The following is a 14,688-nucleotide window of genomic DNA, read 5'->3' on the forward strand; positions in this document are numbered from 1 at the left end:
CTATAGAGAAGGTGGCTCAGGCGATAGTGTGGCACTGGAAGCACTACCTGACAGGCATTCAACAATAAATTATGGGGCAAGATAATAAACAATAAAATTTTGAGCTGGAGGATTAAGCTCTCCACCTACAATTATGATGTCCTGTACCAGCCGGGGAAGTTCAATGAGCCCTCAGATGCCCTGTCATGAGATACATGTACCAGCACACAGGTGGATCGCTTCAAATGACCTCTGCCACCCCGGTGTCATGAGATTTTTTTCACTTTATCAAATCTCGGAATCTGTCATGCTCCATTGGGGATTTCAGAGACTTCTACCAACCGGACAGGGTGCACCTGATAAAAGCCACATGCCCCTTCAAATGCCTGAGCATGGATTTCAAGGGCCTCCTTCCCTCCACCAACCACAACATATACTTCTCCACAATTTATGATGAGTGTTCGCAGTTCCCCTTTGCCATCCCCTGCCCGGACATGACCACTATCTCAGTCATTGGAGCCCTGCGCAACTTGTTCACCCTGTTCGGGTACTCGCAGCGATTGGATTTCCTCATTTATGAGTGACGAGCTCCACCAATTCCTGCTGGCCAAGGGTATTCCCACCAACAGGACCACGAGTCTTAACCCCTGGTAGAATGGTCAGGTAGAGAAAGAGAACGGCACCATGAGGAAGGCTATTCTCCTTGTTCTAAATTCCAGGGGGCTGCCTGACTCTCAGTGGCAGGAGGTCATTCCAGAGGAACTCCACACCATTTGATCATTGCTATGTACTGCCACTAATGCTACCCCTCATGAAAGAATTTTCTCCTTTGCCAGGAAGTCCGCATCAGGGACCACACTACTCTCCTAGCTGACGTCTCCAAGGCTTGTCCAGCTATGAAAACACGCCATAAAACTGACCACTTGGTTAAAAGCGTTCAGATCCTCCAGGTGTATGTGGCCTACCTGGATGGATATGAGGAAATGAACTCCATCCAGGGCCTCCCGCACATGGGGACCCACCCGAGGGGCATACTCACCAAGCAGTACCCCCCTGTCCTTCCATGGACACATAATACATACAATCGTTCCCACCCCCCACCCCAGTCACTACAGTTGAGCCATCACATTGCCACCAGGTCAACACAGCACTGGATGTCCAGGTTGAGACAGTGGCCCTGGCCACAACTCAATAACACAATGCTCCACTGGTCATTACGGAAGATAAAGTGATTGGACCGTCTTAACCTGTAAGACTTGGCACCACATGTCACCCTGCCAGACAATAAAAAAAAACAAGGGGTGAATGTGGTGAACTGCTGTATTCCTGATTACCTGGCTCCACCCAGTTCTGTGACTGTATCTGTGGCTCCTCCCTCTTTGACCTTGTATAAAGCCTCTGACACCTTGACCCTTCCCCAGAAAGCCCAGGTCACAGCACAAGCGACTTGGTCTCAGCCTCTTAAGTTATTTTTTGCATGTTAAAATATGAAGGTAAGCAAGTCAATAATATACAAGAGAGGAAAGAGTAGACATTGGACCTCTGGAGAAGTGCACTGTGAAGTACTAATGGGGACAAAAATGGCAGATGAACTGAGGTATTCAATGTGAAAATCACAATGACGTGCCAAAAACTCTAAAGAGGAAGGGGGAAAAAGTGAGAGGATGCTTGGGAAGTTGAAGGGGCAGAAGGTAGATGCCACTTTGTCAAAATTTTAAAAGAAGTAGCTGAGGGGATTGTGAATGCTTTAGTGGTGATCTTTCAGGAATCATTGCAGTCAGGAATGATTCCTGAGGACTGGAAAATTGAAAATTGCAACTGTCACTCCACTTTTGGAAGGGAGAGAGGCAAAAGGCAGGAAATTATAGGCCATTTTGCCTAACTTCAGTGGTTGCTAGGATTCTTGAATCCATTATTAAGGATTAAATCTTGGGCTACTTGAAAACATGATCAAATAAGCCAAAGTCAACATGGTGTCACACATGAGGCAGCTAATCAAGCTATCAAGCCCACAGTATGCCAGTGACTAGTGGTATTCTGCAGTGATTGCCTATTAATTCCACCAGCGTTGTCTCTGCTCCATCCTCAACATTCATTGGAGCGACTTCATCTCCAACATCGAAGTACTCGAGATGGCAGAGGCCGACAGCATCGAATCCACGCTGCTGAAGATCAAACTGCGCTGGGTAGGTCATGTCTTCAGAATGGAGGACCATCGCCTTCCCAAGATTGTGCTATATGGCGAACTCTCCACTGGCCACCGAGACAGAGGTGCACCAAAGAGGTACAAGGACTGCCTAAAGAAAGCTCTTGGTGCCTGCGACATTGACCATCGTCAGTGGGCTGATATTGCCTCAAACCGTGCATCTTGGCGCCTCACAGTTTGGCGGGCAGCAACCACCTTTGAAGAAGACTGCAGAGCCCACCTCACTGTCAAAAGGCAAAGGAGGAAAAACCGAACACCCAACCCCAACAAACCAATTTTCCCTTGCAACCGCTGCAACCGTGTTTGCCTGTCCCGCATCGGACTTGTCAGCCACAAACGAGCCTGCAGCTGACATGGACATTACCCCTCCATAAATCTTCGTCCACTAAGCCAAGCCAAAGACATTAATAGGAACATAAGAAATAGGAGCAGGAGTAGGCCATCCAGCTTATCAAGCCCGCTTCGCCATTCAATAAGATCATGGCTGATTTGATAATTGACTCAACTCCACCGACCTACCTTTTCCCCATATCCCTTAATTCCTTTTTTTTTAAAATGTAAAAATCTATCTAACTGAACCTTAAATATGTTTAATGAAATAGCCTCAACCTCTGGAAAAACAGTTTTTCTTCATCTCCTTCTTAAATATACTCCCTTGTATCTTGAGGCTATGTCCCCTAGTTCTGGTCTCACCAGCCAGTGAAAACAATTTTCCTGCCTCTATATTATCTATCCCTTTCATAATTTTATATGTTTCTATATGATCTCCTCTCATTCTTCTGAATTTGAGTGAGTATAATCCCAGGTGATTTAGTCTCTCTTTAGAGGCCAACCCCCTCTTCTCCAGGATCAAACTGGTGACCCTCCTCTGAATTTCCTCCAAGGCCTGTATATCCTTCCTCAACTATGTAGAACACAGTCCTCCAGGTACGGTCTCATTAATTCCTTGTACAGTTGTAGCATGACCTCCCTGCTCTTGAATTCAATTCCTCCAGCAATGAAAGCCAAAAGTCTATTTGTCTTCCTAATAACCTGTTGTACCTGCAACCCAACTTTTAGTGATTCATGCACAAGTTCTCCCAAGTCCTTCTGCACAACACCATTCTGCAGTTTTTCACCATTTAAACAATAATCTGCTCTTCTATTTATCCTACCAAAGTGGATGACCTCTTATTTACTAACATTGTACTCCATCTGCCAGACCTTTGCCCACTCGCCTAACTTAACTATATCCTTCTGCAGCCTCTCCACATCCTCTGTGCAATTTGCTTTTCCACTCAATTTAGTATCATCCACACACTTGGCTACACTACACTCTGTCCCCTCTTCCAAATCATCAATGTAAACAGTGAGCAGCTGGGGGTCCAGCACTGACCCCTGAGACACCCCACTTACCACTATCTGCCAATCAGAAAAAAAAACACCCATTTATCCCTACTCTCTGCCTTCAGTCAGTTAACCAATCCTCAATCCATGCCAATATACTTCCCCTGACTCCATTCATCTGAATCTTATTGATAAGTCTCTTGTGTGGCACCTTATCAAAAGCCTTCTGGAAATCCAAATATACAATATCAACCTGTTCCCCTCGACCTACTGCACCCATTATATCCTCAAAGAACTTCAGCAAGTTTGTCAAACAAGACCTGCCCTTTCTAAATTCACGCTGCACCTGCCTGATGGAAACCCTTTGTTCTAAATATCTCATTATTTCATCCTTAATGACAACTTCAAGCATCTTCCCCGACTACAGACATTAAGCTAACTAGCCGATAGTTACCCATCTTCTGCCTACATCCCTTTTTAAAAAGTGTTGTAACATTTGCTGTCTTCCAATCTGCCAGGACTTGCCCAGAATCCAGAGAACTTTGATAAATGACTACGAATGCATTGACTCTAACTCCCGCCATTTCCTACCCTTGGATGCTTCCCATCAGGACCAGGGGATTTGTCTGCCTTCAGTCCTATTAGCTTGCTAATCACTATCATTTTTGTAACAATTATTTTATCAAAGCCCTCACCTCCCTTCGCATCCCTAACGCCACTCTTTGGCATGCTGGACGTGTCTTCCACCGTGAATACCAACACAAAATATCTGTTCAATGCCTCGGCCATTTCCTCATTACTCAATATGAATTTCCCTTTCTCATCTTGCAAGGTGTTGACACTAACCACCCTCTTCCGTTTGACATATTTATAAAATTAATGATTAGCATAATGGAATTGCTGGCTTATGGTGTAATCCTTCACCCATTCTTTTTTCCAGCTTTAATACTGCATTAAAAAAAAAAATCATCTGCATTATCTGAAGCTTTCTGAAAAGTTGGATGTTACTCAAATGCACATATTTAAGTGGAATGATTATTGTGGGGAAAAACATGCTTGTATTTCTTTGGTGCATTTTACACCACCCTACTCTCCAAATGGATCTTTGACTTTCCAACAGACTGCAGTCAGAGAACACCAGTAACAACATCTCCTCCACAATCACACTTTCAAAACTGGCACTCCACAAAATGTGTATTCAGCCCTATGCTAATACCACCCCTTTCAATCACAACTGCACAGTCAAATAACATTGCAACTTCATTTTCAAACTTACTGACACCATCATTTTGGAGACAGAATTCAGATATGAGATCTAGTGGCATAGGGCTAAGATAACGACCTCCCTCTTAACATCAGAAAGACAAAAGAGCTGATCATAGACTTCAGTGGAGGGAATAGAGGCCACGCCCCTGCCCACATCAATGGCGCTGAAGTAGAGACTGAAGATAATCAATCTTGAATGAGTTCTGCACCCGCAAGAGTGCTGAATACTTCTTCCGTCACCTCCATTTCCATGCCTACTTCTTCAACAAGGATTCTCCATCCTTGTCCAAGGACCCTTTCTCCTGCCTTAGCCTTTTTTCCTCCTCTTGGTCACCTCATTCTGGCCTTCCACCCACTCTGCATTTTTTTTAAAAATAAGATATTCCTAATGAAGATCCTGGGGCAGCATGGTTAGCGTAGCGCTGTTACAGGACCAGCAATCAGGACCGGGGTTTGAATCCTGCACTAAGGAGTTTGTATGTTCTCCCCATGTCTCTGTGGGTTTTCCTCAGGTGCTCCAATTTCCTCCCACCATTCAAAACATAGAAGGTTGTTGGCCAACTGGGTGTAATTGAGTTGCATGGTTGAAAGTGCCTGTTACCCTACTGGATGTGTAAATTAAATTTTAATTTAAAAAAAAATAGAAGAATTCTATCCCGAAACATCCACTGTCTATTTCCATCAAAGGATATTACCTGACCCGCTGATTTAATCAAGCACATTTTTCCATTATCTGCAGACTTTTTGCTTACTCCAATGTTCAGGATGAGTTGCCATAGTAAATTCTGCCCTGGTCATCCATACTTGAGGTTTCCAAGTCACATGAAATTCTATATTCTAGACCTGCTATTTGCAGGCACTCCAAGAGAATATCCCTTGAATAAGAATATTTGCATCATCTAGCATGCAGAAAACCATTGGTCCTTTTAAAATTTGTGGTTTCCGAATTGGAAATGCACATTCCAACTAAAAAAAGACCATGGATTGAGCTTTGTTGACATCATACATCTGTTTTTGGTGAACTATTTACTGTATACTCCTGTAAAATTATTCTGCACCACTTCTGCAATGCAAAGGCCACCCACCCAGTTGAAACACATTAATGCCATTTTTGAGAAATGGGTTGCTTAGTCAATGCCATGTGGAATTTTTGTTCAGGGTTGAGGATAACAAAAGGTCAAAATGTTATTGAACTCCTGGCAAGATATAGTCTCTTTAAACATCCACATTATGAGAATAATTGTAAATTGATCAATGTACGCCAGCCACTACATGCAGCGGGAATTATTGTTCAACGTCTAAAACAGTCTCTAGTAAGTTCGTGCTCACCATCGACATGACAATTGTCAGCAAAGAAAATGTGCAGAAGTGACGCAACAAAATTCATTGATCTTGGTCTTGTCCAGAGCCTCAGCCAGAGCTAAAGCTGGAAAAAAATAGAGATCTTCTTTTTTAAATTGCCCTCCCCGGCCGCGTGGTATTCATGAATTTACCCTTAAAGTGCCATTCATTGTAGGATAGATCCTGCCGCTGGCAGACGCTAAGTCTGGAGAATCTTGGATTTGCAACATCAGTTGCCACTGAGTTCCCGCGACGTCACATTTCTCTACAAGTTCGACCACTATTATGCCATTTGACCAGTATTTCTGCAGAAGTTTCAGAAGACCTGGAGAATCCCACCCTTTGTCTTCAAAAGAAGAGTTTGCTGGGAAACACCTATCATTTCAGCCACATTCAACTCAAAGCAGAATGCAAAGTGAAATTAGCGATAACATTGATGATAAATTATTAATTTTGCCCAGACTGTGATCTTGCTAACCTTTTAGTGAACATCTCTCGCTCTATGGAGATCTTTGTTTTTGCAGGTGTTGGACAATCTAGATCCACATGACATCGCCGGTCAAGTGGGGAGTCCCAACGCGGATGTCCTGAGGACATTCTGACACTCCGATGTGCATGTTAATACTGCGGCTTGGGACGCTCCCTCTCAGCTCCAGAAATAGATTTCCTGCAGGGTCGTCACGAAATGGGCTTCCCGCGGAGAAAATCGGCGAATCTCAAAACATCCCACCCTCTTGATTGGAATGTCAGGCAAAACATCCAACTTAGCAGAAGAATGAAATAGAACTCATCTCAGCCCACGATAAAATTCTAACATACTTCATAGAGTATCCAAAAGGCCATCTATTCTACAACCCCGACATTTAAAGCATTACGGTGTAATCTAGTTCTGAAACGAAAAAGAACCTTTATAATGTCTGTCCTACCTGGTTTCCAAACATACACAGACTGAAACTCCTCTTCTGCCTTAACATTCCAGATCCCAAAGAGCAGGGTTAACATCACTCCAATGCACTGTGCTAAAGCAGCACAGTCCTCTAGACATCTGATTGAAGCGCTGTTCTCCTTTCTCAGTCTCATAGCTCCAGAATCACCAGCCTGCTTCAATGTGACTCCAGTTCGGGAGACAAAGGATATTGTAACCCTTGCCCTGTTCCTGATGTCGCTCTCTCTCTTAGCTTATCTCAGCTTATTTCTCTTGCCGGGAATCCGCCACGATTTGTTGATATAGGGTTTTTTTCCCCCTCTTTCCAGAACACTTGCTTGCCCGAATATTATCAATGAAAGGTGCCTTTCGTCCGAAAACAATCAGAACCTGAGCTGTAACCGGTTCCTTTCCTTCCAAGTGAGTGACTAACGGCAGGTTTCAATCAGCTCAGGGAAGCAGCTGTCCACGAGGGGCTCCGGCTGATACAGCGGGTCACTCGGGTCTTGGAGGCGGCAGCAAGTCATTCACACCAGCTGCACAGAAAGAAAGAAACAAACGCAGTAATGTCACTGCCTGGTAATGCTGCAGAACACTGGTGCCCACACTCATCTCTAACCATGTGCGGAAGCACATGCGTGTCTGCACCCGCAAGAAGAGAGTCAACGCAAATGCGATGGACGGAGGTGGGGAGTTCAAGAGCGGGTGTGAGAGAGGGGGGTGGGGAGAATTTATGTCCCCTCCCCGGGAGGCCTGTCATTTTGTTTCCTTTTTAAAAAAACCTTCCCAAAACCCATCCTTTACAAGTGTATTGGATTATAAAAACGTCAATCAAATAATTCCCACACAGTACAACATCGCCTATGTAAATATTCCGACACCACTGCAAATTAGCAAGGAGAGCGCTGCAAATCCCCTTTTGTTTATCCAGCACCCTTGGCCTCAATAAAAAATAAGATACAAGGTCTTAGAACTCTGGCAACGTTTGCCCCAGCTAAGAAAGTGTGGGGGATGACTTTCCCCCGACTGTCAGGGAACATGCAGCGCTCAAGAGATTGTCGTCCGATAGAGAAGACGAGTCAGGATTTCTGTTCACGCTGATTTTATAGACTCGGGTTCGAATGGGACAACAAAGCGAAAGAACCAGGAGTTTTTAGCAGCTGTTCAAAGCCGGAACCTGAACTCCGGACACCAGCACATTTTTATCAGAATCCATTGTGAAAGCATTTGTTTTTAAGGACAACGCGAATTACTTTCACAATTGCGTCTGTATTTAAATCATAAAACGTGTCAGATGATTAATTATGGCTGTAATAAATATTTGATCTCATCATTATGGTGGCGTCGGTCCAGTGTGCACTAAACGAAGGAATCTTTGTAAATTATACTGATACAATGGAGGAGGAGGACGGGGGGAGGAGGAGGAGGAGGACGGGGAGGAGGAGGTAAAAACTGATGATAAAAGTAAACAAACAAGAATGCGAAAAACAGGAAAAAACTTGAGGGCAGCTCTTTTTTTCAGTCTCTTTTTTCAAATGTCTCACAATGATCCTGCCTGGCAATATCATTTGATAGGGGTGTGGAACCTGCTGAGCTCGACTTTGTAAGATTTTTGCAGACAGACGTGACAGCTGATAAACGTTATTTAGTTGTAAAAGATTTAGATGATGTAGATGGGAGGAGTCAGAGAGGGGGAGTGTGAGAAGTGGAATTTCAAAAATATCTGATGATCACCATCGATATTCTTCCTACATTTGGAAGTTTTTTTTTTAACCCAGAGATATAGAGTTTGGTCACTTAACAGGTGATAATTTCTCAATTACTCAAATGATAAACTATGTAATAGGCAAATATTTTGCTGATTTTAAATTAAATGGACTGTCACATAAAGATTATTACAATACTCGGAGACAATTCTAAAGAAACACATTGAGAAAGAATTAAAAGTTCATTGTCTATCAAATATAAATTCTTATAAAATGCATGACTAATAATCCAGTATTCTAAGAGGTTCTGCTGCAATTTTACATTTAAAACATTACTTATTTTATGTCTAGATTTTGTTAATTACAATCTTACTAAATGACATGTTGTCAAAACTTATGTAGTTGGTAATATTTTGTGACTGAAATTTGGTGCCCTATATCCCATCCCCACCATTAACAGATCACGGAAACAGGCCTACAGGCACAGCTTGTCCATGACAAATAACGTGCCCTCTTGTTTTTGTCCTAATTGCCCCATTAGGCCTATACCCATTCAATCCCCTCCCATCCAAGTGTTTTTATAATGGATGATAATCTACCTGCTTCTCTCACTTTATTCGGCAGCTCATTCCATATGCCCACCACCTTCTAAATTAAAAACTGCCCTCTCATATTCCTTCTAAACCCACAATCTTCACCTCACATTTATGCTCTCTTGCCTTCGATTCTTCCCATTCTCGGCAACAGACGGTCTTATTCATCTTATCAATTGTCCTTATGATTTGATGTAACTCAATAAGATCCCCATTCAACCTGCAATGATCTAAAGAAAACAAGCCTAGTTTGTCCTGCCTTTCTCAATAACTCAACTCAACTCAATAAGATCCCCATTCAACCTGCAATGATCTAAAGAAAACAAGCCTAGTTTGTCCTGCCTTTCTCAATAACTCAACTCAATAAGATCCCCATTCAACCTGAAATGATCTAAAGAAAACAAGCCTAGTTTGTCCTTCCTTTCTCAATAACTCAACTCAACCTGGCAACAACTTTATAAATCTCATCCATATCCTCTCCAAATTTATAATATCCTTCCTACACTGAGGCAACCAAAACTCCACACAATATTCCAGTGTGGCCTCACCAACATCTTGTACTACCTCCAATATGGAATCCTAATGCTTGTATTTCATGCCTTGAACAATTCCCATCCCAAATGCACTTTTCACTGCTCTCTCTACATTTGCTGCAATTTTTAAAGAGCTATACACCTGCACTCAAGGTCCCTCTGCTCCATAATAGTCTTTAAGGCACTTTAACAGAGTGCCCAAGTAAAAATACAATGCTGGAGAAACTCAGCAGGTCAAACGGTGTACTTTATATAGCAAAGATAAAGATACATCACCAACATTTCAGGCTTAAGCCCTTCATCAAGGTACAAATCTGCTAAAGTTCAATTTACCCAAATGCAGTACCTCACACCTCCCTGAATCAAACTGCACTGCCATTCCCCATCTGGATTAGATTCCACTGCAAACCCAGGTATTGTTCTTCACTGTAATAGCATTGGTCTCTTCAATAGTCAGCTGAAGAGGAATCTGGCTCATTAAGACGTTATGCTACATTTTACATAAGCACATCAGGTTTTAAATTATCCTTAGAAATTACTAACAGTCTTATAGTGAAATACAGTAACTAGAGCCAACAGAAGCTTATGCAAGCCATCATACTGTGAACAAGTATATGACTAAAAGTTATCTCATAACATTTCTTTAAGTCATTAATATAAGATAAATTCTGTAGCTCTAAGATCTGATCTGGAATTCCTTTGCAGGAATCTACGTTGAAAAATATACAAAAATTAATTTAATTTTCTCTTGTGGACACGTTCAAACAAACACCACTAAATGGAATGGTTAGAAAGAAGCTTGGCGCAATAAATAGAGTAGCTCAGTCAAGTTAATTGATTAACCTTGTTTCACATGCATGAAAGACCTACGTCTTTCTATAGCATCTGGAACACTAGTGAATTATGAGCCTGTCACGTGAGGGAATCAGAGGTAAGATATCTTTTGTTTATTTAGTAAACCAGAGCCACATTATTATCATACGATATATTAATGGTCTGAAGTACAACATTTTTACTGACAAAGTTCTAGTAATTATAATGAATAATGATATATTAATTCAACCTTTCAGAAGAACAGTTTAAAAGATCAGTATTTGGAAAGGTGAATGTCAGATCATTCATCTGATGCTTAAATGTTTAATATGTCCAAAACTATCACAGATAATTACTTTTATTAAGTTCAGAGATATATATCAAATTTTATATTACTAAAATATACAATAAATAAAATACTTTATATATCTAAACTGCAATGTAATCACAGTCAGTCTGAGTTGGCAGCGTAATCTCACGTCCCATCAATGTGAGCGTTGGTGCACTACAGGGATGTGTGCTCAGCCTGCTGTTGTGCACACTGCTGGCTTAAGACTGCACTGCCAGATTCAGAATCAGAATCAAATTTTACTGTCATGAACAAGTCACAATTTTTTTTAGTTTTGAGGCAGCATCACATTAAATTAAAAAAAAAATAAAGTGCAAAAAATGTCAAAACAAGGCAGTGTCTTCGGTTCATTGATCATTCAGGAATCAGATGGCGGCAGGGAAGAAGCTGTCCTTGTGCTGCTGTATGTTCGTCTTTAGGCTCCTGTTCCTTTTTCCCCAATGGTCGCAGAGTGAAGAGGGGATGGCCTGGGTGGTGGGGGTCCTTAAGGGTAGAGGGTGCTTTCTTAAGATACCACCTCTTGTAGATGTCCTCGATGGAGTGAGGTCTGGTGCTGTAGTAATTAATATGCAGTTTGCTGATGTTTCAACTGTAGTTGGCCTTATCAGCAACAATGATGAGTTGGCTTTCAACGAGGAGGTTCATAGGCTCAGAAAATGGTGCAGGAACAACAATGTGGAAAAGGCAAAGTAAATTATTGTGGATTTTAAGAGGAGGAGCAAGGCCAGTCATTCTCCATTACACATCAATGGCTCCATCGTGGAGAATATTTCTTAGTATTCATAAAAGAGACTATTCTGGCTTCACAACACCTCCTTATTAGTCAGGAAGTGACACTTTCTAAGGAAGTTGAGGAGGGAAAGGCTAATGTCCCCATCTTGACAGCATTTTACAGGAGCACATTTAAGAATGCCCTGTCTGTTTGCATCATTTTGTGGAATGGCAGCTGCGGAGCATCAGACCAGAAGTCAGTACAGAGGATGATTAAAAGAAGATCACTGGGGACTCCCTTTCCTCTATTGTTGACAATCACCAAGAGTGTTATTTAAATAGGGCTCAGAGAATTATTGAGGATCCTTACCATCCATCACATGAGTATCTTTGGCCCACAACTATCAGGAAGGAGGTACCAAATTAGGGCTGCAAGTTTGGGAAATAGCTTCTTCCCACTGGTTGTGAGATAGATGAAGAGTATCCTGGTTGTTTTTATGAATGAAACAAGTCAATTATTCTGAAAAACATAAACATATTTATTCTAAATGTGATTATTACGTGCTGTGCATTGTTTGTACCATTGAAGGAGAAACACTGTTTTGATTGGATATATATATACACAGTTAGATGATGATAACCTTGAACTTGAAAAGGAACATTGAAAGTAAGCAACATTACTTTTGCTTATTTGAACACAGAGAATTGAGGAGATACGAAATATCCCATATTTAATTTTCTTTCTACTCAACATATCAGGTGATCTCAACTGGGCTGAAGAATGGGGTTAAAATTGAGTTGCATATTCCTGAACAAGAAAAAGAATATGTGTACAAATGTCTTCTTTATGTTTACTATTCGGTTTGAAATTATTAAGGACATTAAGCTACAACCTTTAATAGGACAATCTCAAGACTGAGTAGCATGTTGATATTTTATGTCAAATTACAAATCAATCACATGAGGCTGATTCATATCTCAAGGATGATTTTAGTTCTGCAAAGAATGACTATTTATAGCTTAATACCAAGAATGACACTGAGCCTTCTAATTCCATTAATATCTCAGAATTGGCATTCAGAATGAGAACAAATGTTAATTCTCATATAATGTATTGAGACCTGTGTCTGTTAATACTATATATCATATATGTCTGCAGAGTGTATTTTTTTCTGATACAGGCATGTGACTTTGAAAATCTGGAATTTCTTCTCCAAGATAAATAACGTTTAAAAATTGACCGGTTTGTAGATTATGCTTGGATTGAAAATATGAATCTTATAGTATTGCTGACCTTTCAACAGGATTATGCATCACAGTTGTACACAAAGATATGCTTCTATTTGGTTTAAACAAACAATGTGTTTCAACAATTTGAATACAGGTTACTATTTGTAGTTCAAATTGAACGTGAAACAGAACAGAAAATGGTCTAAACTTGAAACAATTCTTCCATTTGTCACTGCACTAAAGACTTTATTTAATCAGATATTTAATTACCTTTTTCTTGTTATAAATTGGGAAAATGAGATAACATAAAAACACTAAATAATTAAACTGATTTGCATTAATGAAGTGACTACATAATGGAAATTTTATAATCACAGAATGAGAGATAACAATTAAAAATGCAAATCTAATATAAATACATACTTTAAAATATTTAAATTATGTTTTACACACACTTTAATACAAAGATTTCAAAATAGTACACTGCAAAAAGTGTCAATGCTTTAGGAAAGTGTTGCGGTAATTTTGCCTCATGGAATTATAAAAACTTGTGTGTCAATGAGTTGGAAAGAATGGAAATGTTTGATTGATTTAACTCGACTGACAGAAATGAATCCATGATTAACCTTATCACATCTGAGTTAAGATATGCGACAAATATTCAGCACATGTTCCCACTTCTGATTGCTATCAGTAACTTGGAAAGGTATGCATGTGTGTCCATCATGAGGAATTTTCTGTGCTTGTTTGCCTGAAAAGTTAATTTGATTGCTGATATGCCGAAATTGATCTACTTGGTCATTAAAGTGTAAGTGGGGTGGAAGACAGAGGAACATTCAGCAAAGAGAATCACAAGCTAATATTAAACTCATGATGATTATCTGTTCATTTAAATTATTTGATTGGCTATCAGGCTGCCTTCCACTTTGTCCAACAACTTCCCTTAATGAGTTATATCCATTGAATATGTTAAATTCAAACTGCAGGAGTAGAAAATACAAAATACTGGAGAAGTTTAGCAGGTCAAACAGTGTCCTTTATGTAGCAAATGCAAAGATACATAACTGACATTTCGGACTCAAGTCCTTCATCAAAGTTGAAGAAAAATCCATCAAACGTCCGAGCAAAAGAGTAGGATGGGGGAAAAGGAGGGCAGGTAGCAAGGCAGACGATGATAGGTGGAGAAAGAAGGGAGGGTACAACAGCAATGAGGGGGAGGGGGAGGGAGGATGAAATAACTGGAAAAGGTTGGGTGGCAGGGAAATGTAAGCAGGTTTAATGAAAAGCAGTAAAGTCAATGTTCATGCCATGTGACTCGAGAGTGCCCAGATGGAAAATAAAGTGTTGTTCCTCCAATCTGTGGGTGGTCAGGATGGGACAGCACATAAGGCCATGGACAAACGTGAGCACGGGAGTGTGACCTGGTATTGAAGTGGTTGGCCACTGGGAAGTTGCTGTGGGTGCGAAGAGAGTGGAGGTGCTGAATGAAGAGATCTCCTTGTCTGCAACCAATCCCCTCCCTCCGCTCTCCATCTATCATTTCCTGCCTTGCCACCCCCACTCTTTTGTTCGGATGCTTGCTAGCATTTTCTCATACATTGATGAAGGGCTCAAGCCCGAAACGTAAGTTACATATCTTTGCCTTTGCTACATAAGGGACCCTGTTTGACCTGCTGAGCTTCTCCAGCATTTCGTGTTTTTACTTCAACC

The 14,688-nt window shown here is 41.1% G+C and overlaps 1 protein-coding gene across 1 annotated transcript in view; it reads right to left on the reverse strand.

Annotated features, from left to right (window-relative positions):
* Window positions 1–7,634, reverse strand: part of thsd7aa (thrombospondin, type I, domain containing 7Aa) — a 414,658-nt gene extending 407,024 nt beyond the window's left edge. The window contains exon 1 of the mRNA XM_069913740.1: window positions 7,045–7,634. Within this exon, the coding sequence (XP_069769841.1) occupies window positions 7,045–7,198 (154 nt within the window). The 5' untranslated portion in view covers window positions 7,199–7,634. The remainder of the gene's footprint in view (window positions 1–7,044) is intronic.
* Between the last annotated feature and the right edge of the window lie 7,054 nt (window positions 7,635–14,688).

The sequence above is a fragment of the Narcine bancroftii genome, chromosome 1, assembly GCF_036971445.1.
Source record: "Narcine bancroftii isolate sNarBan1 chromosome 1, sNarBan1.hap1, whole genome shotgun sequence".
Lineage (NCBI taxonomy): Eukaryota > Metazoa > Chordata > Chondrichthyes > Torpediniformes > Narcinidae > Narcine > Narcine bancroftii.